At 46.3% G+C, this 25,172-nt stretch overlaps 1 protein-coding gene across 1 annotated transcript; it reads right to left on the bottom strand.

Annotated features, from left to right (window-relative positions):
- Positions 1–298: 298 nt before the first annotated feature.
- SLC31A2 (solute carrier family 31 member 2) lies at positions 299–25,172 on the bottom strand. Its single transcript, XM_082262532.1, has 3 exons — positions 25,081–25,172; positions 10,131–10,395; positions 299–678 (listed from the first exon to the last, which is right to left on the bottom strand). Exons 1-3 carry the CDS (start codon positions 25,145–25,147, stop codon positions 492–494), a joined length of 519 nt encoding a protein of 172 aa, XP_082118658.1. The 5' UTR covers positions 25,148–25,172; the 3' UTR covers positions 299–491.

The raw sequence follows: 25,172 nt of genomic DNA on the forward strand, positions 1-25,172 counted from the left end.
TGAAAAATTATAACATACAATTTCCTCACTGGGGTGATCTCTGTACCTCTGACATGACCTATGTCACAGAGATCACACTGGGTGGCATGTAAAAAAAACACCTAATAGCTGGACAGCTCTTGAAATACACAGCTAAAACTCAAATTCTGTAGATCATGTTTCTGCTGGAGTGTGGGCAGGTTTAGAGGTAGGGTACACCATACCGTAATGAACTAAAAACATAGGTTAAAACAATAAAAGGACACCTTTTTTGATGTGTCCCTGGACCCTACCGCTGTGCAACCAAATTCTTCACTCTGCCGATTAGGCTTATTAATAGGGGTCCTTAAAATCAGGATGCATAGGAGTGTAACAACAGGAAGAGTGTTTAGTTCAGGGATGCAAGGGCCAGTCATTATACCTGAGACATCATGTAAAGGCTCATAGCAATCTGTGCAATTAGTATCTGGAAGACCGGACCACTTATCTGTACTCCTCCCAGCAGCGGGATTCTACAGCCTGTGTGGCTTTGGGAATTTAGCAAGAAGAGGGAAGGCCAAGTAATATCCAAGTCCAGATCCGATGATAACTGACAAGAAAATGGCAGAATTGTAGGACATGACACACAACATCAGAGCATATCCAAGGAAAACTTGGGACGTGTGCAGCAGAGCCAACAACGAGTGCAGGAACCACCATCTGTATGTAAAGAGAAGACAGTGAGAAATTAGACCATCATTCTATCTTCTACATGAAACAAAGCACTCTCTTTTTTTGGCTGGCGTTAGTAAGGGCTTGAATCTTTATCATGTTTTATTTGCCATCCATGTCCCACTGCACATCACAGATCATTGAGTACTGTCCGAAAGCTTTATTGAAGAATGATCACATCACAGTGGACAAAGTGCAATGTTTTGGAGCCACGCAGGACCCCTTCATCAGGCAAGTGATGCCATGCATGACAAAGGGGTTCTGCGTTGCGCTGAAACTTTGTAATTTGTCCACTGTGATGTGATCATTAAAGATTTTGGACAGTACTGGAACTATGGTGTGCTGGTGAATACGTGCATTGATCATGAGCCTTATCCAGTAAAGTGTGCAATGGGAATATTGACAATCACTGCAGTCTTCATGTGGGAGCCTGTGGTGACTTGGCAGGAAGCGAGCAGAATCTCTCTAAATTAAAGCACTTTGAGCAGAATGGGGAACAATTAACAAAACTGTCATATTTAAAAGGACACCGCTCAGAAATTTGTAGGCTGCCTATAATGACACTCTTAAAATGCTGTCTACAATATTTTGAGTCCCAGACTGGAAACAAGTAGGCAGTTATTCAAATGAAAACTCATGATCTGCACACTTGCTCAAGATTAGGGACTCAGAAAGCACTGAGGCCAGTAGTAGACAGACAGGCTAACGTAAGATTAAGAATGTCAGCAGTGGCAGCCCTTGTATTTCTCCAACCGGTTTTTTCATCCCTGCTTGCTGTACTATATATCTCCTCCTATCTATCCCCCATTATGCATATATTGATTTTCTTCACATTAAAACAATGCTGCTGCCTTGATTCCCAAGAGCCAGTCTATGTAGGCAAAGGGTTCTTAGGAGACGTAGTTCTGGGGGCACAGCTAGGTCAATAAAAATGGAGCTCCATAGGAGGAATTGTTTGTGCTGCTTGTAGCCACTACCCCCCCCCCTCCTTTGATCATTCTGCAATGGTAACATGATTAAGAAAGTTCTTCCTTCAGTCATTTTTATGCACGACACCTTTACAACTACCACCTGTCACGTATGGCTTTATACATGAATTCAGAGGATTATAATCCATATTTAAATATTTGTATTTCTTCTTGTAATACTTTGTACTTAATCTTCAGCACAAAGCTCTGGTCAAACACATCCCTTTCCCTTACATAATGCTGGAAAGGAATATGACATTAATGGAGATCATAATTCATGCTCCCAGATGGTGATTGAGGACGACCCACCACCAGGAGGGGGGGGGGGGACTGGCAGGGCGGCAACATCTCAGGTTTAAAAAAAGTCATCTTGTTCACAATCAGAGCTGCCCTACAACTGTCACAGTATAAAACATACAGGAACAAATATTTACCCAAGCAAGTGTTGCAGTGTTTAAATAACCCATGTAAATTCATCAAACGTACCAAATCAGTCATGGCAGGTCAACTTTAAACTCTTGGAATAAATACAGAGATTTACTAAGGCTGGAGAGTGCGCAATCAGACACACTTCTGCATAGAAACCAATCAGCTTCCAGGTTTTATTGCTAAAGCTTAATTGAACAAACTGAGGTTGGAATGGGATTGGTTTCTATGCAGAAGTGAGCCTGATTTTGCAATCTCCAGCTTTATGCCCCGTACACACGTGCAGATTGTCGGCCGAAATGATTCGGCCGATTGTAGGCTTGTTAGTATGATGCTTCCGACAGCGCACTTTCGGCCGAACAGAATCTGTCGTGCAAGCATAAAAATTATTGTATGCCGACACCAGAACGGCCGATTGTTCGCCAGTCAGTACAGATTTCGGCCGACAGACAGCAGATTAGCAAGACTGGGCATGCTCAGAAAAGAAAAAAGACAAGGAAAGTTAACCATCATATGACATCACTTCTGCAGTCGGCTGTTGGCCGACAAAATTCGTGTGCAGTCTTTTGCACTTTTCAACAGACACGACAGCCCTCGGACAAAACACAGCCGATCGTTCGGCCGACGATCAGTACGTGTGTACGAGGCATTAGTAAATAAACCCCTGTATTTCTTTCAAGAGTTTAAAGTTGACCTGTCATGACTGATTTGGTACTTTGTTGAATTTACATAGTTTTTGAGCCTGGGGTTTATTTACTATCTTATGACTCCCCTGCTTTTCCAGGTCTAGCAAAAATCAGCTTTCCAGTTCTTTTTAGAGAGTAAGAAGTGGTGGTGTGTTCCTTTGACATGGTTACTAATGAAAACCAATGTGCCCCTACCTGGAAGAGACAGAAAACATGGCCAGTTAGAGGTCCTTTACAGATGGAATTAAAGTGAAACCTAAAGAGACACTTCATGTCTTCTTGTATATCCAGAATATTGCTGGGTATAGGAGTATGTGTTTTTTAGATTACCAGCAAAAAGAAAAAAGCTAAGGAGAGTGAATCCTGAGTTTTCTTCTTTTTTGTTTGATTGGTAATTATAAAACATTCTTACACCCAGCAATATTCTGGATGGATCCGCCGCACTGCTGCTGCACCCTGGGTCCCATGCCACCATCTTCATCTGCGTTGTCTTTAAAAGGCTGGCTGTCTCGCTGTTCTCGTGGCTGACCCCTGATGATGCCCATGTGCCATGTCATGAGGAGCGAGCAGCTACAAATACCAGGAAGAGACAGCTAGCCCTCTGAAGATGTGCCATACTGCACAGTTTCCTGCTAACTTTATTACAGAATTCTACCATCCTATTTTCCTTTAACCACTTTACGTCCAGCTGCCGCCGATGTACTGCGGCAGGCTGGCTCTCCCAGGCAAAGTCCCATACATGTACGGCGCTCGCCTGGGAGGAGCTAGGGGCACCGATGCGCCCCCGCTAGTCAGCAGGGAAGCCAGTGCGGGTGTCAGGGGGCTCTGATGGCCGACTGACACCGGCGATCTCTCCCCGCTGACAAAGAAGGACAGATGGCTGATGTAAACACAGCCGTCCGTCCTCCCTTCAATGATCAGAGAGACCATGCGATCCTGCTATATAGGATCACATGTCTCTGTGATCATTTCAAAAACCTAACCCCCCTCACAGTTAGAATCACTCCCCTAGGCTTACATTTAACCCCTTGATCAACAGCATTAACCACTTCCCGGCCAATGGCATTATTACAGTAACAGTGCATATTTTTAGCACTGATTACTGTAGTAATGTCACTGGTACCCCCAAAAGTATCAAAAATGTCAGTTAGGGGTCCGATCTGTCCGCCACAATGTCACAGTCCTGCAAAAAAAATGCACATCGCCGCCATTACTAGAAGAAAAAAAAAAAAAAAAAAAACAATAAAAATGACAAATCTTTCCCGTAGTTAGTAGACCCAATAACTTTTGCGCAAACTAGTCAAAATACGCTTATTGCGATTTTTTTACCAAAAATATGTAGTAGAAAACAAATTGGCCTAAAATGTTAAATTTAGATTTTTACATTTTAAAGAGTGTGAAAAATATTGTTTTTTTTTTTTTTCAAAATTGTCGCTCTTTTTTTTGTTTTTCTGCGCAACTGTCCGTTAAAATCACGCAGTGCCGAATTGCAAAATAGGGCCTGGTTATTAAGCAGCAAAATCATTCAGTCTTAAAGTGGTTAAACTGCTGAAAATATTTTTAAAATGAAAGTCACATGGGAGGTTCTGCAGGAAGGATGAGGTCATCCGTCTAGCAATTCTGGATTTGGAAGCAACATATTGTATAAACCCTTTGTGCATCGGGCATGTCTCTACTGGCCTTAGTCAATGACAATGTCATCTTCTCATGTCTATGTACTGCAGTAACAAGCATTTTAAGCTGTAAAACAAAAACCTCAAAAAGAGCCTAAAACCAGCAGGTCTTGTATTGTTGATTTTTGCCCCAGATTTAGGGCCCAGTCAGATCTTCATGTTGCAGTACCATGCGTCATTTTGAATGACCCCCCCCCCCCCCCCCAATGCACTGTTACTACAATAGTGGGTGCTTTTCCACCTACACTGTAGCAAATCACTGTTTGAAAAAAATTTGCTGTTTTTTTGAACGGGCTGTGTTAAAGTAGAAGTTTACCTTCTGGACCATGTCACTTGTTGCTGCAGCCTCTACCCTCCCTCCCTTGGACAGCAGGCCGGGGATCTTCTACCCGCAGTCACCATTTGAAAAGAACGAGGCCGTATGGGAGCATCAATAGTTTCAAAAAACTATTAGATGGGCACCTTAAAGACCACAACATACAGGGGTATACAATGTACGGTTAACAGCAAACACACACACACATCATAGCTTGAACTGGATGGACTGATGTCTTTTCAACCTCACTAACTATGTAACTCCATCCACATGGCCGCATCATTTATTCATTGTTGCCTGTGAACGAATGCTTAAAAGTACCATCAGCCATGAGCTGTGAGAGCGCTGGGGAGCACTCTAGTAGTCCATTTAGCTTCCTACTCACAGATAACTGCCTGCCTGTAAAAAGTACAGGCAGACAGCTATACTGAGAGTCTGCCGGAGCCTGAGATTGCCCCCACGATCTGGTAATCGTGGCTGCAATGTTCTGCAGGCTCCTTATAAAAAATGCACATTTCTCTTTCGTTCATTGACGGACACAGCTCCTTCTTCTTGACCATTGGGTTATACTGCCCCCTACAGGTGTAGGACACTAGGCAGGAAAAAGCTTGACTATGCCTATGGGGCAGTCCCAGGAAGTATACTCCCTCTCTCAACTATAGGCATTCAGTTTTTTTTCTGCCTAGCCCGGAGTAGGGGCCTAGTTCCTTTCTGGGAGTTCTGGTCCTGGCAATTTTTTTCCTTTTAAATTGAACTTTTTCCTATCTTAGTAGATTCTCACAGGAACAAAATAACAATCAACTGCCGGACTGGGTGACAGACTGGATAATCTAGATCCGGAGGGTCCCCCCAGTCTGGCCAGCGAGCGCTCGCAGGACTCAGCTCTGCGCTAGGTCGGCCATGACATAGCCCAATGGGACAGGGGCTGGTCTGCGAGATAAACGTCATGCGAGTGCACATACAACCTGGCCTCAGCCTGAATCTCCGCGTTCCTCCTGGCCAACAGCCACCCACATTCTGATGGCGTGGTGGTCTGTCAGGAGCGGTGCGCACAATGTTATTGGTATGGTAAGTAGCTGTCCCCCCCTCTTCGCCTGGAGGGTTTTGGGGTGGACGTGGGCCCCTTCCTGGAACCCCCAGGTTCCCCTCAGCCCCTATAAAATTTTGGTGGTCACTGTGGGTCTTCCGGCCCCTCCTCCCTGGGTGAGGTTATGAGCTTGCTTTTGCCACTTAATGGGTGCTCGTTGAAGTTTCTGCTGAAGAGTGCTCTGGGTGCGCAACAGGGGGGGGGGGGGGGGGCTTGAGCAGGTTTCATCGTCAACCTGGGGGTTGGTAACTAGGGCAGGGATGTCCTCTGGGCAGCCTGCAGCAGTTGTTGGGCTGGGGGAGCAGATGGTTTAGCATCCCCAGGTCGCGCCTCACGCGGCCGGATCCGGACAAAATTTTAGGAATTTGTGGCCTACTGGTTGGGAGCTATGTGGGATGGCCCCAGTGAAGGTGGCTGAAGCCATTACCCTCCGTTTGGGCATCCACCCTCCCCTCCACTATCCCTGGGTGGTTGGCTCCCCTGGGGCTCGAGCCAAGGGGTTGGGCGTCCACAAAAAGTTAGGCAGTAACTTGCGGCCGAGTCGGGCGCCTCCGCTGGGGGGTGGACCCAGCGAGGTTACTGAAGCCCCCTGCCTGGCTGGGATCCATGCGCTTGCGGCTGGGCCTCCACAAAAATGTAGGCCACGGTTTGCGGCCTACTAGGCCATGCGGCCAGCTTTGCACCTTCCTTGGAGGGGTGGTACTGTGGGGATGATTCATTTTTTATGGCAGCCATGCCTCCATTATTATGTAGGGCACTTTCCCCTTTTTTAGCGCTGCAGGCCCATTAGGGTACCCTGCCTGTGCGTCGGCATCGCAGCGGGCGGCACCCTTCTTAAAGGGGGCTATTTTCGATTATGCGGGCCTCTATGGAGCGGCTCGGAGGGCAACCCCCTTGTTTTTTTTGCAGATCCAGTAGGTGGGCCCTTGCTCGGCATCCCCTTTGTGGGATCACAGTCGGTGGCCCTCCCCTGTTTGTTATGTTTTCCAGGTGAGCTTAGTATATAGCGCACCCCCGCCCTCATCGGTCTTATCAGTTCCTGAATCTGTTGCGGACGTGAGTCATACTACTGGGTCTGCCTCCACGCATCCTAAGTGCTCGGATAGTGAGGATGATTCCTCTGTTCCTCTAGCTGCGCATGGAAAGGCGCTGGTGGATGCACCGATTGTGTCAGGAGGTGCCGGTCCCCTTTGGCACCCACAGGCCCTCCAAAGCGACGAGGGTTTTTCCCTTTTCCGCTTACTTTGACAACAATTGTCAAACAGCGGGGTTGTCCAAAACGCACCCTTGTGGCCCCTAAGCGTGTGACTATGCAGTATCCGTCACACAGGGGTATAGAGCGGGTATAAGAATATGGAGGATGGTCCCTCAGATGGATCCCTCTGTTGGTAATACCCGCTCTATACCCCATGTGTGGGGTGGGTATTTCTGGTGAGTGGGCTACCTATCATCATAGGGGTCACGGAGCACCTCACCCTACTACCCACCACGGGGCCACCACCAGTATGTATATTATACACAAAGATTTGTGTCGCCTTATCCACTTGTTGGATTTTTCAGCCACATAGTCACCTTTTAGGAATATTACCCTGTCACTTATTATCCTGTCACTTAGTCACTTTATTTTTGGTTCACTGAATATCAGTCATTTGCCTATTTACTAGCACCTGGTCACTTTAATATATTCATCATATATATGTGCACAGGTCACTTTATAGGCACCTTATGCACAATGTCACTTCATTGAATATTTTATTGATTATTGAATTTAATATTTATATATTTCTTGGTATACACTACTATTTATATATTTCTATATTATTGGATGCTTTGTATCAGGTATTATTTTACACATTAATTCATCACCATTTACACCACATATTTTTACATACTATCATCCTCCTCATATTTTATTTTAGTAGACAGTGCCTATTCCCTCATCCATCTCATAAACTTTTGTATAGTCTTTTGACTATATTTAAGGGAGGCAGCAGTCTATTTATTTTCTCCACATACCCATAAGCGCGGAGTTTACCATTTCTATTGATTTCTAGGCTGTTTGTATCAGCCTTCGGCGTATTATCTGACTGAAATGCTGGTCTACGGATCAGACTTCTCTGCTGTACACATTCTAAGGAAGGTACAGAGTTTTGTGGCACAGTCTTCGGATCCTCTGGCCGACGCCACAGATACATTAGTGGCTGCTAGGAGTCAGTATAATCTGATTTACGCCTTCCCCCTCTCAAACTTCTGCCAAGTGCAGGATCGAGGCAGAAGGGATTCCGGTCATTCTAGTGGCTCCAGACTAGCCTCACCGGTCTTGGTACGCCAATCTGGTATGGCTGGTCGCTGATGCTCCTTGGAGACTTTCTCAGGGAAGATCTGCTGTCCCAATGGCCAATCTTCCATCCTGCTTTACAGTTGTTGGCTTTTACAGCTTGGCTGTTGAAAGTCAGGTGCTGAAGGATGGAGGTTTGTCTGAATTAGTGAAAAAATAAAGGTGCGCTGATAAACGTGCGTAAAGCTGCTACCAAGATATATATGTGATATGAATGTAAAGAAAAGTTGGTGCGCTAAACTTAAATTCCACAAATATATAAACAATGCATACAAATGTAAATATGGTGAAAAAATCAAAAGTCCATTCTCTTGTGACAACGTGCAAATGAATAAACTTTGAAGTGACTTGAAACGAATTGTGATTCCTGTAACTCGATTAAATTGTGTATGACCACCACGTGAAACGATCCCCACCACCGACAAGCTGTTCTTCTTACCAGATAGACAGATATATACGTGAGTTGATTACTAATACAGCTACTCACTCCCCATGCAGCTTCACCCAATTGTCTGAATTAGTGATTCCTACACTGTTAAAGGCTGGAGAATCTAACTCTAGAAGATCTACCATCGTACTTGGAAGGCGTACATTGTGTGGGGCGATTCTCTTGGGATTCTCCCTCGCTCCTTTTCGGTGGCTCGGATCGTGGCTTTCCTCCAACAGGGGGTTGAGCAGCGCCTGGCCTTGAGTACCACAGATTTCAGCTTGGCAGTTTTTCTTTCAATGCCCATTGGCCGCACATCCCTTGGTGCGTACCTTTATCTGGGAAGTTCAACACTTAGCTCCTCCAGTGTGGTCTCCATTGCCGCCATGGGACCTGCTGCTGCGACCATTTCCAGATGGATCAAACAGACAGTGATTCAGGCCTATTCAATTAGGGGGTCAGGCTCCTCCTTTTCCTGTTAAGGCGCACTCTACTAGGGCGCTTAGTGCCTCCTGGGCCTTCAGTCATCGGGCATTAGTGATGCAGGTTTGCAAGGCGGCCACCTGGTCGTCTGTGCACACTTTCACAAAGTTTTAAAAGAGGATGTGTTGGCATCAGTGGATGCTTCTTTTGGCTGCAAGATTTTGCAGGCTGCTGTTTAGAGGAGCATGTCCTCTGAGGGTGTATTGTTTTTTTCAGGTGAGCTCCATGTTACCTGGTTGGCTACAGTCTAGCCCTGGGAATTTTTTTCTTGCTGTTCCCACACCTCATGTTTGACACTGCTTTGGGATGTCCAAACAGTCAAGAAGATAAAGAGCTGTGTCTGTCAATGAACAAAAGAGAAAATGGGATTTTGGACTTACCGTAAAATCAATTTCTCCGACGTTCATTGACGAACACAGCACCCACTCCCCTGTGAAGTTGGCTTTCTTCTGACACTGCTTGTAACAAAACTGAGTGCCTATAGCTGAGATTGAGAGTATACCCCCTGGGACTGCCCCATAGGCGTAGTGAAGCTTTTCCTGCCTAGTGTCCTACTCCTGTAGGGGGCAGTATAACCCATTGGTCAAGAAGATAAGGAGCTGTGTCCGTCAATGAACACCAGAGAAATGGATTTTACGTTAAGTAAAAAATCCCATTTTATTTACCTGCAAAGATGTATTTATTTATTTTTCAGAAGGTAAACGTATCCTTTAACCCAAGGCAAATTGTGAAGGGAGGGGAAGGGGTTCAAAATAAACCTGAAAATGCTAGCTGCTTGGCGGCGATGCTGGCCCTTCAATAGTTTGAGCCAACAAGTACAAGGAACAAGCTAATCAGAAGTCCTTTTCTACACATTCATTCCTGGTCAATGACTACAAGTTTGGGAACAGAAAGGCATGACAGTCAGGCATCTAGTATATTCAGAACAAAAAGGTCAGCAGTATCAGCCTCCACACTTTCCTACTTATGGTTTCCGCTAATAAACAGCCCCAGTAATACATGGAATGCATTAGAACAAGGACAATATGGAACTTACCGGCAGGTAGAGGAAGAGTATTGGACAGGTAAGGATCCCAGAGGCTCATTGTTCTCCCCAGGAAACAAGGGCTCATGTGTCAGCAGTGGGTCAGAGTTTGCAGAAACATTGGCTTCACTATCAGAAATCAGTGACGGTGAGAAAGAGGAATCAGGAGTTAGTGGCAGAGTTAGCAGGACCCGGGATAGAAGATTGGACTTCAACACCTTGGAGAGCTCATAGATGACAGTGAGCAGCAGGACGACCACACATGAAATCAGAAGACCTGAGGAGACAAGACAGTCTGATATTCAGTCTAAACTTGCATTATGTCAGTGCGCTTTACTCATTCCTTTTCTAACACAATGATTCTCAAGCTCTTTCCTAGAGACCTCAGACCAATGATTTTAACAAAAAAATTATGTTAAGATAATACACCGATCAGCCATAAACTTTAGGACCACCCACCACCTAATATTAAGTAGATCCCCATTTCGCCCTTAAAACAGCATTGGCCCATCAAGGCATGGACACTACTAGACCTCTGAAGGTATGCTGTGGTATCTGGCACCAAGCCGTCAGTAGCAGATACTTTAATTCCTATGAGTTGTAAGAAGGGGTTTCAATGGATCGGACTTGTTTTTCTAGCACCTCACACAGATGCTCGATTGGATTGACATCTCGAGAATTTGAAGGCAAAGTCAATACCTTAAACTCATTGTTGTGTTCCTCAGACCATTCTTGAACTCTTTTTGCAGTGTGGAAGGGCACATTATCCTGCTGAAAGTGGCTACTGTCATCCAAGAGGTGTACTTGGTAAGCAACGATGTTTAGGTAGGTGGTACGTGTCAAAGTAACATCCACATGAATGGCAGGATCCAAGGTTTCCCAGCAGAGATTCGCCCAAAGCATCACACTGTCTCCCGCTGGCTTGCCTTCTTCCCATAGAGCACCCTGGTGCCATATCTTCCCCAGGAAAGCAATGCACAAACCTAGCCACCCACATGATGTAAAAGCAAACAGGATTCATTAGACCAGGCCACCTTCTTTCATTGTTCCTTGGTCAGTTCTAATGCTCATTGTAGATGCTTTTGGCTGTGGACACGGGTCAGCATGGGTACCGCGACAGCTCTACAGCTACACAGCCCCATACACAACAAACTATGCTGCTCATTTTTTCTGCTTGCAACACAATAACTTCAGGGGCAACATGTTTACTTGCTGCCTAATATATCCCACTGACTTTAGGATGCCATTGTAACAAAAAAATCAATGGTATTCACTTAGGCGCCTGTCCGTTTTTCAGGCGGATCTGAACGGATGCCCCATGCATCTCTTTTTTTTTTTTTTTAATTCTTTTTATTTCAATATGCCCCATGCATCTCTATATGGGGCATCAGATGTCAGCAGAGACATGTCCGCTGACATCAGATCCGATCCATCAAATCCGGACGGATGGAAACCCTATTTTCCATCCGTCTGGCGGATCGGATGAGAACAGTCAGACTGTCTGTTCTCATCCGATTCCCCCATAGAGAAGAATGGGGACCTGACAGTTCTGTCTCTGCACACAGCGCAGAGACAGAGCTGCCATCCGCCTGCTCAGCGGGGGAGCGGCGGATCGATCGCCCGCTGAGAAAAACAGACTCTGCCTGACGGACTGCCTGTGTGAAAGGGGCCTAAAATCTGTCAGTGGTTATAATATTAAGGCTAATCGGTGTATGTGCATTTAACATATTTAAAGCGGAGTTCCACCCATTTTTAATAGGTTGGAATACATAGATCTTTGTAATCCCCTTTAAAATGGCTTTTACCAATGGAAACTTTTTTTTTTTTTTTTTGCTAGTAAATACCTTAATTTTGGCTTTATTCCTCCTCTCCTCACTTCCTGGTCCGATCGGCGATGACGTCATTCGGCGATCCGCAGTGTCTGCTGGGATGTATTCTACTTGCAGTAGCTGTATCTGTACTGAGCCGTGCCTGCCCCGCCTCCGCCCCGCCTCCTCTCATTGAATTGCATTGTATGAATGTATTAAGGCTGTTCTCTGCCCAGCCTCCGCCCCGCCTCCTCTCATTGAATTGCATTGTATGAATGTATTAAGGCCGTTCTCTGCCCAGCCTCCGCCCCGCCTCCTCTCATTGAATTGCATTGTATGAATGTATTAAGGCTGTTCTCTGCCCAGCCTCCGCCCCGCCTCCTCTCAATACAACTCAATGAGAGGAGGCGGGGCGGAGGCTGGGCAGAGAACAGCCTTAATACATTCATACAATGCAATTCAATGAGAGGAGGCGGGGCGGAGGCTGGGCAGAGAACAGCCTTAATACATTCATACAATGCAATTCAATGAGAGGAGGCGGGGCGGAGGCGGGGCAGGCACGGCTCAGTACAGATACAGCTACTGCAAGTAGAATACATCCCAGCAGACACTGCGGATCGCCGAATGACGTCATCGCCGATCGGACCAGGAAGTGAGGAGAGGGGGAATAAAGCCAAAATTAAGGTATTTACTAGCAAAAAAAAAAAAGTTTCCATTGGTAAAAGCCATTTTAAAGGGGATTACAAAGATCTAAAGTTCCAAAAATGGGTGGAACTCCACTTTAATGCATTTTATTTTTCTATAAAAGCCTCCCTTGTGTAGACATTCAAAACTCTAAAACTGCTGCTTGGGTGAGATGTCAGCAGCCGCAGCAGACTCAAAGCTGTCACTCAAGTCACAATCTAGAGCAGTGGTATTCAACTTGAGAGTTGGTCAACAGAGAGCCTGAAGAGCACCTGCTGATAGGTGTATAGGGCTGGACAATAACCAGCAGATATATAAAGAAAACAATACTGAATATTGAATTGTAGCACACATAACTGTTACCACGTGGCAACACACTATACATGCATTGATGCAATGTGGTACCATTCATTTTGAATGGCATCCCAAAACACCTTGTCGATAACAATGCACTAACATGTCTTGCACTGCACTGTCACAAGTTCTGCATGCACAGTTTTTGCTCCATTGTGGTGCATAAAGCAACAAACAATGTGCATGACTACAATGCACCAGCAGACCAATGGGCCTGCGCAGAGCAATTCGGCCGGTTTTCCAGTAATAGAGCAGAACTGACAGCCTCCTAAGAGCCCCACAATCACCTCCTGGTCACTTAACCAGGGCCATGCAGCAGGCTGACTGCCCCTACAGCTGGGAGCATGGAGCTGGGATTAGCAGCCTCTATTGCTTTTTACATGCGGACTCCAATGAATGTGGCCAGCACTTAAATCAGCCATATATGGATCGAAATTTGTCTGGTTCAGCAGGGACCAGCCAAAATTCCATCTGTGTACAGGCATGCTGGTCAATCGACTTCTGTATACCCAGCCTGTCAGATCTTCCCTACTCAATCAGCATTGCAGGCTATAGCCAACAGCACTGATCAATGTATTCTCATGACGGGAAAGTCTCCCCACTGTCAGAATACAAAAAGGCACAGTGGGAGGATTCCCCCATCCACCTCAAATGTGTGAATGGGGGAAATCAAGTCATTTTTTTTTTTTCATTTAGCTCGCTGGTTTAACGAAAAAAGTAACAAAAAATAAATAAAAAATCAAATCTATAGGCTGCATTAGGAAGACAGTGTGTAGGTAAGCTTGCACACTGGCAATTCATTTGTGTACATTTAACCACTTGCCAATTCTAACACCGCACATACATGTAAAACTCATTTTTTTTAGCTAGAAAATTACTTTGAACCCCAAATATTATTAATTTATTTATATACATACATAATATATACAGGCATCACAGATAAACTGTAGCCCCTGAATCAACTGATCCGCCAGCTCTGCAAAGGCAGGGGGAAGCGGTTTCCCCTTCAGGTCCCGGCGTAAAAGTTTAGCCCACTCGGTCAGAGTTTAAGACACTGGGGCAATAGTAAATACCGGCCTAAGCCGAACCAGCCATAGTGAAACATATGGGGGGCCAGAGCCTCCACTCTCCTATCAACCGGATCTTTAAAGGCCAAAGACTCCTCAACCAGGGTTAAGGTAGCTTTATATAACCTGGAAACCGTCAATCCACTACAGGTAGGACCGTCCACTTTTTAAGCAGGGAATCCTTTATAAGGATACCGCATAGCTTAGGGACGACAAGAGTGAGTTTTGGACAACCCCACTGTTATGTGACAATGTTGTCAAAGTAAGCATGAAAGGGGAACACCCCCGCCACAGTGGAGGACATGTGGTGCCAAAAGGGACCGGCGCCTCCGACGCAGCATCTCCGCCATGTTTAAAATTTCACACTCTGATACAATCCGTGCATCCACCAGTGCCTTTTCATGCACGGCTAGAAGAGCAGAGGAAACCTTCTCACTGTAGGAGCACTCAGGGTGCGTGGACGCAGACCCAGTAGGGTGAGTCACATCCACAGATTTAGTATCTGATGGACAGATGAGGCAGGGGAGTGCGGTGGACGCTATATACTAAGGTCACCCTGAAAAACATAATGAGGGGAGGGCGGCCGACTGCGATCCCGCAAAGGGGACGCCAACCCAGGGTCTACAAATGGACCACCAACTGGACCCTGCAAAAAACAAGGAGGGTCACCCTCTGAGCCCCTCCAAAGAGGCCCGCACAATAGGAAATAGCCCCCTTTGAAAAGGGGGCTGCCCGCAATGACGGGGACATGCAGGCAGGGTATCCCGACGGTCCCACAGTGCTAAAAGGGTAGGTGCCCTCCACAATAATGGCAGCATGGTTACCATCAAAAAGTAAACTGCCCCCACAGCGCCCAGAGGACATCCCTGCCCTAGTCACCAACCCCCAGGGTAGCAGGGGAACCGCTGAGCACCAGGAAAAACCCGGTCAGCAGCAATGCCAACAAGCCCCCTTTAAGAGCATGTGGCAAAAGCCACCTCACAACTTTACCCAGGATTTGGGGGGGGGGGGGGTGAAGACCCACAGTGACCACCAAATTTTTAGAGGGCAGGGAGGGGCTCACGTCCACCCCAAAAACCCTTCAGGGGTAGAGGGGAGACAGCTACTTGCCATATCATGAACAGGATGGGCACTGCTCCCGACACACCATCGCACCATCGGGATGTGCTTGGCTGTCGGCCAGAAGGAACGCTGCGACTCAGGCCGAGGCCAGGTCGTATGCTCCCTCGCGAGACATTTAACTTGCAGGCCAGCCCCTGTCCTATGGGGCTATGTCGGGCCCAACCTAGAGCGGAGCTGAGGACTGCGCACACTTGCTGGCCAGACTGGGTTGACCCTCTGGGTCTAGATTATCCAGTGTGGCAGTTGATATTGGATTCTCACAGGAACAAAAAACAGCAAAGATAGGAAAAAATCAATTTTAAAAAGGAAAAAAAATTGCCAGGACCAGAGATCCCAGCAAGGAACTAGGTCCTTACTCCTGACTAGGTAGAAAAAAAACGGAGTGCCTATAGCTGAGTGTGGGTGTATACCCCCTGGGACTGCCCATAGGCGTAGTCAAGCTTTTTCCTGCCTAGTGTCCTACTCCTGTAGGGGGCAGTATAACCCAATGTTTAAGAAGAATAGGAACTGTGTCCATCAATGAATGAAAGAGAAATACTACGTTATTGCCACTAGATGGAGCTAGGGAGCATAGAAAATACATCTACAACCATAAATACATACAATGTAAAAGTTCTAAAGAACACTGGAGGGAATTTGCTAAGAAATGTAGCCAATCTCTGGCTGCAAAGTCTTTTCTATGCTCCTCGGCTCCATCTAGTGGCCAAAATGTGGTATTTTACTACTGCCCATAATGAAAGAACATTAAAGTGATTGTAAAGTCTTTTTTTTTTAAATAACAAACATGGTATACTTGCCTCCTTTGTGCAGTTGGTTTTGCACAGGGCAGCCTGGATCCTCCTCTTCTCAGGTCTCTCTTTGCCCCTCCTGTCAAGTGCTGCCACAGCAAACAGCTTGCTATGGGGGCACCGGAACCAAGCTGCAGCTCTGTGTGTCCATTCAGACACAGAGCTGCCATTTGGCCTACCCCCAATCTCTCTCCTGATTGGCTAACTGACTTTGATTGACAGCCACGGGAGCCAATGGTGCCACGGCTGTGTCTCAGCCAATCAGGAGGGAGAATTCGGGACAGCCGAGGGACTCGTGGGCATCGCTGGACAGATGGGCTCAGGTAAGAATTAGGGGGTGCTGCTACACACAGAAGGTTTTTGATCTTCAGGCATAAAGATAAAAAACCTTCTGACTTTACAACTCCTTTAATTCACAAGAGAAAATAATCAGAAAAAACAAAAAAAAACCAAACGATTGGTTTGCCCAACTTCCACAGAATGAATGTACATGCATATTCGCTAGACTAATGTCTGAATATTTTTATAAACAGACCCCCACGTAAGCATTTAAAATACTTGATTTTTTTTTTTTCTGTGCTTTTTACTTTGCAAAGTAGTGGTTAAATTGGCAAAGATAATTTAAAAAAAAAAAAAAACTTCGCCCTGCAAGTTAAGAGCATAATGTGCTAGCATGCATCCCATACTAGCACATTATGAAAGACTTATCTTAAAATGAAGCCCTCCAGCAGGGGCTATCGCCGCTGACAGGACTTCCATCTCTGCACTCGGTCTTCCTTCTGGGTTCATGGGCTCCGACTTTTGGAATGGCCAAGCCACGATTATGTCACTCCCGCGCATGCAGACGGGAGCCATGATCTCGGCACAGCGCTCTGAAGGGATGGCATACGCAGTGTGCCGCCCCTTCAAAGCGCATGCACTAGTGACATCACCTGCTGCAAATATAGTGAATAGTGAACTGTGCAGATTTAGAAGATGTTCCTTGTGACTACAGGTAGGCTTTATTAAAAGCTTGCCTGTAGGTACAAGTCACCAAGCACTATTTACTTGCAATGGCTATATCTGAATGATGATGCAGCTACAGGCATGCTCCAGATATCTTTTTTATTTACCTACCAATTCCCGAAAATGTACAACAGCCATCCTAGCGGCTGCTTAGCTGGTGGGAGGAGTTGCACAGAGAATGCATTAAGGCAAAAACCTTCTGCCTTTACCTTTAATCAATCTGAAAAGGGCACATTCTATATGGCACATGTTAATGTGAGACATACCATGCATGCATTAATGCCCTCTGTGGACTGTACAGGTCTAAATCCAGCCTTAAAAGAGAAGTTTGGGAATGTAGGAAAAAAAAAATCATCATACTCACCTAGATCCCAGCTGCAGTTGTCCCCCCGCTGCCTCTAAGACCAAGAACTGAGCGATCAAATACCACTGATCACTCAGCTCTCGTCCTGCAGAGAGTTGGTGACTGTCAGTCAGGGGCTTTCTGCCCTGCCCCTCCAGCACCAGTGGAGGAGGTGGGAGCACATGGCTCAGCCTCTCAGCGACTCACTGAGAGGCTGAGCCAGCTTTTGGTTCAGGCTTCTGCGCAGTTTCCAACCATATGGTTGGGATCTTTTTAGAACCTGGACCGGATCTGCAGCATCAGCCGACAGCGGGCTTTACCTGACAGACTGTGGGCTGAAAATGGGTCACAGGAGTGCAGAACGAACTGCACTTCTGTGATCCATACAAAAAGCATGACCAAAATAGCTTTGGCCATACTTCTCCTTTACGAGCCCATGAAAAATTAGATGTGATTCCATAATACATACCGTGACAGAATTCAGTTCACTTGTACAGATTAGATTGAACCTTATATTTATAAAAGAAAAAAAAAATGTAACTCCAGTTCCCTTTCCCATCACCCACAGGAAGTGATTCATAAACTCATGACATCCCACGTGTGCCTTAATGCAGTCTTATGAGTCCATCAACCACCAAATGAGATTCTATGAAAAAGACTGAGCTCTGTTCACGGGTACAGCTGGGACTGTACTTTATTTTATTCTTCAATTACCTTTCCCATCACTCAGAGGATGTGATTCATAAACTCATGACACCACAACTCCCTATGAGGCAGAAATGGGAGATTATATTTAAAATGAACGCTTATCAGAAAGATATTTTATATGATAACAGCACTGAATCTCTGACACCATGAAGTGTCTGATGGAACCTATATGATAAATAAAACCCCCACCCAGTGCCCTCAGAGACCGCAGAAAGACCTGCGCAAAGGGATAGGCCCTTCGGACACCCAGAGCTACACTGTGGCACAACGGAGAGGCACATCTCTGCAAACTAAATGGACCTACACTGTATAACCAAAGGTATGTGGCCACCCCCTCAATATCACAGAGATCAGGTGTATCCAGTGAAGGGTATGGTTAATGCCACAGCAAACAATGACAATTTAGAGCAGGGGTAGGCAACCTTAAAGAAGAACATGAAAGAAGTCATAGAGTGTTGCCTCCTCACATCTGATTTAGGGCCGGTTCACACTATAGCAATGTCAAAACCGCATATGATTCGCACCACACTGCTATGCAAATCACATGCCATGTCTGGGTGATGCAAATTCAGCCATACAGATTGTGTGACTGAATTTGCATCGCATTTGGACCAAAGTCGTGCAGGACTCCTGGCTGGTCACACCTATGCCATCTGATTCCTGTCCAAATTGATAATGCGCATTGCGATATGCAAGCTAATCTGGGGGTGTCATTAACTTTGTATTGACACTCCCCGCAGTTCGCATATGGCAGTGTGAAGTGTCTGTGATTCGGGTGTGATGCGGAACCCTCCCGCATAGCACCAGTGTGAACCGACACCCGAACCTCTAATTGCCATACTACAGTGTCATAACCACATGCATTGCACGGCAATCATGGTTTAAATCAGTCGATGAGGAGGCCACATATCACCTCTTCACAACCTGGTAAAGTCAGGCAGCAGCAGGAATTAAACCCCCTGTTGCTTTTGGTGGGTGCTACTGCCTGTCAATCGTGACTTATTCAAGTCAAAGGGGCCACTTTGCAAGCACCCCGCACCTGCATGATTTTGGGTGGTCCAAGACATTAAAGCAGTTGGTGAGAAAGCAAAACAATGCTGTCTGCTTTAACCCCTTGTTTTCTGTACTGCACAAGGCTGCAGGGCATTTGCAGAGTGGCTTTATTCACTTGAATGGGTCATGCTTGGCTGGTGCTACACCCACCACCCACTGGTGTACAGTATAACTCTTGCTGTGTATGTGTACATCCCTGGCCACTGCAGCTAAAGGGGGTGCAGTTGTTGGCAGGGGTGGTAAAAACACATCTATTCTTAGTCTTACTCTTAATCTACAGCTAAGTACAGCAAACGCGCAGGAAAGCCATAGGTACACTGCACTGCGGTGTGTGGGTAAACCGCAGCGCATCAGTGTGAAAGCAGCTCTATGCTATTATGCCCAGTGTATTGCTTCACATTGACCTGAAGATCTCTTCTTTCCTGCTGTTGCCAACTCTCTGGAGACCGCTAGCCAGGATAAGAGATGGAGTGCAGTTTATATTACTCTGCATGGGAAGGGAGCCGGCACTACACTGGAGGCATCAGCTTATAAGGCTCTTGCTCTCTACTACAGCTCCAACTTTACACATAGTCCCTCTGCATTGCACTCTGTTTGATGCTTTGGGATGGCGGTTCAGTAAGACCAGACCTCGATCTACCAGTCACCTGACTGCGATCTACTGGTTGCTGACCCCCAATTTAGAGAATTGGCTGGTGAACTCGTACCTCATGCACTTGGGCACCTGGGGCCATAAGCTGTAAAATTGCAGCATATTTCCCTACCCATAGAAATCGATGGCTGTATACAGGTATAGGCCAGTACTTGTGTAAACACACGCATACATACAAACGTACATCCCTGGATGCAGACAAGTCTTCATCCAGGTTTGTATGTCCATATGAATGCATGTTTACACAAGTACCAGCCTATACCTGTATACAGCTGTAGATTACTATGGATGGTGGTTTGCGGCACGTATGGCACCTGGGCAGGGAAATACACCCACATTTTACATTACAAAGCCCCGATGCCTGCGTGTGTACGACGCTAAAATAAATACTGAAGCCAAAGGGTCAGCATGTGGTTTGATTCGCCAGCCTATTATTACTACTGTTTCCTGGGGTGACAACAAGAGTTGGCAAAAGGACCACAGAGAAAAGCGAGTGACCAGGAGATTGACACTCCAGGAAGTGTCAGGTTCTGCAGCTGGCAAGTTGTGGCCTCAGGTGATGCACAGAGATGAAACAATCCTCCTACATAAGTTGTACTTGTTTATCCGCAGTCTTCTCTTCATCGGTTTTAAATCCAGAATTTTTAAAGCTTGACTGAGCCGTCAGAAAAAAGGGGGCAGAGAGCTGAAGTTACAGTCTGCAGATCTGGGTGAGGAGAGCACTAACAGCCGATTATAGGGAAGGGACACCCCTCCCCCCACACAGCTCTCAGTCAAGAGGGCTGTTTCATGCTTTTATTTTTAACATCCGGAAGAGGGGCGGGACCGCTGTTTGTGTGTGACGGTGGCCCGTCTGTGTCTGACGTCATTGCGCATGCGCGGTGGCGCCGGGCCGGGGGATCTTGAGAGGCTCTCAGAATATCCCCCGGTGAAGATGTCAACAGTATGGGAGGGGATTGGCATACGCCCCACACCTGTACCCATTAGTTTATGGATGAATATGGAAGGTTAATCAAGGGCCTGCCACTCCTACACACAGGTGAGCCCACTCATCATGATTATATAAAGGCTAGCTTTACTCTCTCTTCCACCTGGCTACCATTTGATCCTTTGGGTCAAGAGGATTTCTTACTGAGCCCCTATGTATTGTTGGAATTAGGTGAGTTATGGAAGGACATGCTACCTGTTGCAAGTCCCCCTGTCTCCTTTCCCTCAATATTTTTAAGGCTATAGGTTTTTGCCGTACTTACCTGATACTACTTCCTCGTAAATGTTTTTTAGCCACCTGGGGACTTCCTTGATTTGCCTCACCTTTGGGTGATCCTTGTGGGATGTTTTTCTGTGGGGGGCTTGATCCTTCACGGACCCTTCCCTCCTTTGGGCGTAATACCAGACTTCTTGCTTTGAGGAGCCATTTCTCCTCCTTTTCTACACGGCACTACCCATATATTTTGAGTCTGAGGCTCTCCCCTGGATCCCTGAACCATCTTATACACCCCGCCATTGAAGAGCCCAAGTGAGGATTCCCCTGCAAACCTACGATCGACTTGATGTTGTTCTTACCTTGACTTTCACAGACATACTTAGGGTACGTCTCTAACTTACATACATATATACATACATTGTATGTAGGGGGTCTTTCCAAGCACTAGGCTGGATTTACACATGTATAAATAACCTAAACCTTGACTGTAACACTTGTATCTGTTATGTTGTATAATACACAAAGATATGCTACTTACTTATGTATCTAATATCTCAATGCACTATTGATTCTTTATACCCAATATTTCTAATAACAGACATTCCTGTGCTACTTTCCCTGAAGAAGGAATCACGAGCAGATTTCGAAACATGTTGGGATCATTTGTTCCGAATCGCAACCCACTGGCTCACCCCGTGCCGTTTAGCTGATTTGGCAACTGTGTCATGGCACAGATGATTGAACTTTGTTTTTGTTCTGTATATATTGTCTGTATGTTTTAAACAGGCCTGGATTTGTATCCAGTCCAATTTTCGATTTTTTTTAATGTGTATACAATAAACTTTTTGACTTTTATATATAAATTTTTTTCTCGGTGTGCATGCTGTATTAAACCCCATCTTGGGACCAATGTTCTCCTTGTTGCTTATTTTTAACATACTAACATAAGGAACAGTTAAGCTATCAAATAAAAAATTAAAAAACATTATATAAAATGAAAGCTGGGACTTGATGTGCAAATTCAGCAGTGTGAACCTAGCCACTGACTGCAAAAATGGACCTTCAGATCAGTGTTCTGCTTCATTCATCTGCAGATCAAAGGGATGGCATGTGATGTCAGTTAAAGAAAAATTCCAGGTATGGATAATGTATACAGTAACATTAGTCCAGCTTGGACCAATGTAACTATATACACACCATACCTGGCTGATGCCACTGGAAATTACTGAATGACACTCAGCTATTTCAGTGATCTCCACTTCAGGGTGCCATGCTAAGCGACTGCATTCTACACACAGGAGGTCAGGCGCCATTTAGAGAATAGTTTGCATTTTCTGAAACACACAGCCTGGCTCAGGAGCGTCCCCACACGGATGACCTCTCAGCACACTGTTTTTCATATATCTGTTTAACCAGTTCTGGACCGGAAGGATTTGCCCCCTTAATGACCAGGCCATTTTTGCGATTCGGCACTGTGTTACTTTAACGGAAAATGGCGCGATCGTGCGACGCTGTACCTTAATAAAATTGATGTCCTTTTTTCCTGCAAATAGAGCTTTCTTTTGGTGGTATTTGATCACCTGTGCGATTTTTATTTTTTGCGCTATAAACAAAAAAAGAGCGACGATTCTGGAAAAAAAAAAAAAAAAACAATATTTTTAACATTCTGCTATATAAAACATTCCCCAAAAAAAAAAAAAAAAAATGTATAAATCAAATATTTTCATCCTTTTAAAAGGCAATTTCTATTCTGCTACATATTTGTAGTAAAAAAAAAAAAAATAATAATTTGCAATAAGCGTATTTTGATTGGTTTGCGCAAAAAAGTTATCGTGTCTACAAACTAGGGGAAAGATTTATGTCATTTTTATTTATTTTTTACTAGTAATGGCAGCAATCTGCAATTTTTAGCGGGACTGTGAAATTGGAACGGACAGATCGGACCCCTGACATTTTTGAAACTTTTGGGGGACCAGTGACATTATTACAGTAATCCGTGCTAAAGATATGCACTGTTACTGTAATAATGACATTGGCAGGGAAGGGGTTAGCACAGTGGTGATCAAAGGGTTAGGTGTGAGCCTAGGGGAGTGTTTTCTAACTGTATGGGGGATGGACTTGTGAAACGACCACAGAGACCTGTGATCCTATATAGAAGGATCACAGGCGCTCTGCGATCATTTCAGAGATTTCTGTGTTTACAATAGCTGACCATCCTTCTTTCTTAGTGGGGATTGATTGTGGGTGCCCAGCAGCAATCACGGGGCTGGCCCCGTGGATCAGCATCCCCGCTGCCTAGTAGGGGTGAGAGCGTGGCGGCGCGCGCTCGCCCCCCAGCACTACGCGTTCGACCAACGTAGGGCTACGTCGGTTCGCGCAGGAGAGCCAGCCTGTCGCAGTAAAACTGCAGCGGGCGGTCGGGAACCGGTTAATAACTGCAAAAAACTGATCTTGTTAGAAATGTAGAATTGTCCTGCGTCCTCTGCACAATTCCTGTGTTATCTCAAGGGGCTCTCCTAGTTCTCATCTTGGACTATACATTCAGCCTATATGTTGTAGAGATCCGAGAATGGGAATGGTTGAGTAGTTTCCGGAAAAAAAAAAAAAAAAACCCTGGGCAGGGATGACACCATATTCAGTTCACAAAAATAAAGCAAACAAAGCCTGAGATGAAACAAATGCAGTCACCACATTTAAGGACCAGCAATCTGCAATTTATTACATTGTTGTTCTTGGGTTTAGATACGCTTTAAACAAAAACTATTATTAGACTGGTCACTCACTACATATTACAGGGGGGGGGGGAAAAAATGCAACATTAAATTCCGTGAACCCTGAGCAGAAAAGAAACCTGTCAGTTCAGAAATACAGGAAAGGTCATTGCCGGGTTCCTGACTTTCTTACTTTTTCGTTCTTCACTACTAGAGAAGTCAATGACTTGGAACATGCAAGGACATATCATCTACAGTATTCCCACACTTCTCAGGCTGCATGGTTGTCCCAGTTTACCTGACTCTTCAGTTGCAGAAGGATAAAGGATAACTGCATCTACCCTTCCAGTCCTATGTGGAAGTCATTCTAAAGATGACCATACCCTGAGTGGATTTTGGCCAAATCCTTATGAGCTGGCAATTTAGCTGCCTCCGCACCAAAATATCCTTTAATATGAAAAATCAAAAGGAGCCGGACATAAAACGGTCGGCCAAACAGTGGCTACATTCAATTTAGATGAAGCCAATTTTCGGTTTTATGAAAGCTGCTGGCAATGGCTGTCAGATTGGAAAAGCCAGCACTGCAGATTCATCTATCAGAAAGCATTGCACATGGACACTGCGCGCGCTGTGGCGGTGACCAGGGACACTGCGCGCGCTGTGGCGGTGACCAGGGACACTGCGCGCGCTGTGGCGGTGACCAGGGACACTGCGCGCGCTGTGGCGGTGACCAGGGACACTGCGCGCGCTGTGGCGGTGACCAGGGACACTGCGCGCGCTGTGGCGGTGACCAGGGACACTGCGCGCGCTGTGGCGGTGACCAGGGACACTGCGCGCGCTGTGGCGGTGACCAGGGACACTGCGCGCGCTGTGGCGGTGACCAGGGACACTGCGCGCGCTGTGGCGGTGACCAGGGACACTGCGCGCGCTGTGGCGGTGACCAGGGACACTGCGCGCGCTGTGGCGGTGACCAGGGACACTGCGCGCGCTGTGGCGGTGACCAGGGACACTGCGCGCGCTGTGGCGGTGACCAGGGACACTGCGCGCGCTGTGGCGGTGACCAGGGACACTGCGAGCGCTGTGGCGGTGACCAGGGACAATGCGAGCGCTGTGGCGGTGACCAGGGACACTGCGAGCGCTGTGGCGGTGACCAGGGACACTGCGAGCGCTGTGGCGGTGACCAGGGACACTGCGAGCGCTGTGGCGGGGACATGGGACAGTGCGAGCGCTGTGGCGGGGACCAGGGACACTGCGAGCGCTGTGGCGGGGACCAGGGACACTGCGAGCGCTGTGGCGGGGACCAGGGACACTGCGAGCGCTGTGACGGCTGAACAAACTGTAACTGGCAGCTGAACTAACACAAATCTATCACTGTGTGGCCAGATTAACCTAACAGGCTCCTCCAAAGGGTGCAGATCACACTCTAGTTAGGTTCAGTATTGCATCAAATAGATTTACATCACCTGCTAGAGTCTGGACTGTCCAGATATCAAACAGCAAGGTCACTTCATTCGAGAAAGCAAAATGCATCTGTGGAATGAAAAGAAAAAGACAT

The sequence above is a fragment of the Pelophylax lessonae genome (genome assembly GCF_965119305.1).
Source record: "Pelophylax lessonae genome assembly, chromosome: 7".
In the NCBI taxonomy this organism is placed as follows: Eukaryota; Metazoa; Chordata; class Amphibia; order Anura; family Ranidae; genus Pelophylax; species Pelophylax lessonae.

What these genes read in the sequence shown, in the direction of transcription:
- SLC31A2 (XM_082262532.1), bottom strand. Translation starts at nt 25,147, where the DNA reads ATGCATTTTGCTTTCTCGAATGAAGTGACCTTGCTGTTTGATATCTGG. An exon ending in GACAGTCCAGACTCTAGCAG is followed by an intron (nt 10,396 to 25,080) that starts GTGATGTAAATC and finishes TTGTCTCCTCAG; the next exon opens with GTCTTCTGATTTCATGTGTG. An exon ending in TACTCTTCCTCTACCTGCCG is followed by an intron (nt 679 to 10,130) that starts GTAAGTTCCATA and finishes CTTTACATACAG; the next exon opens with ATGGTGGTTCCTGCACTCGT.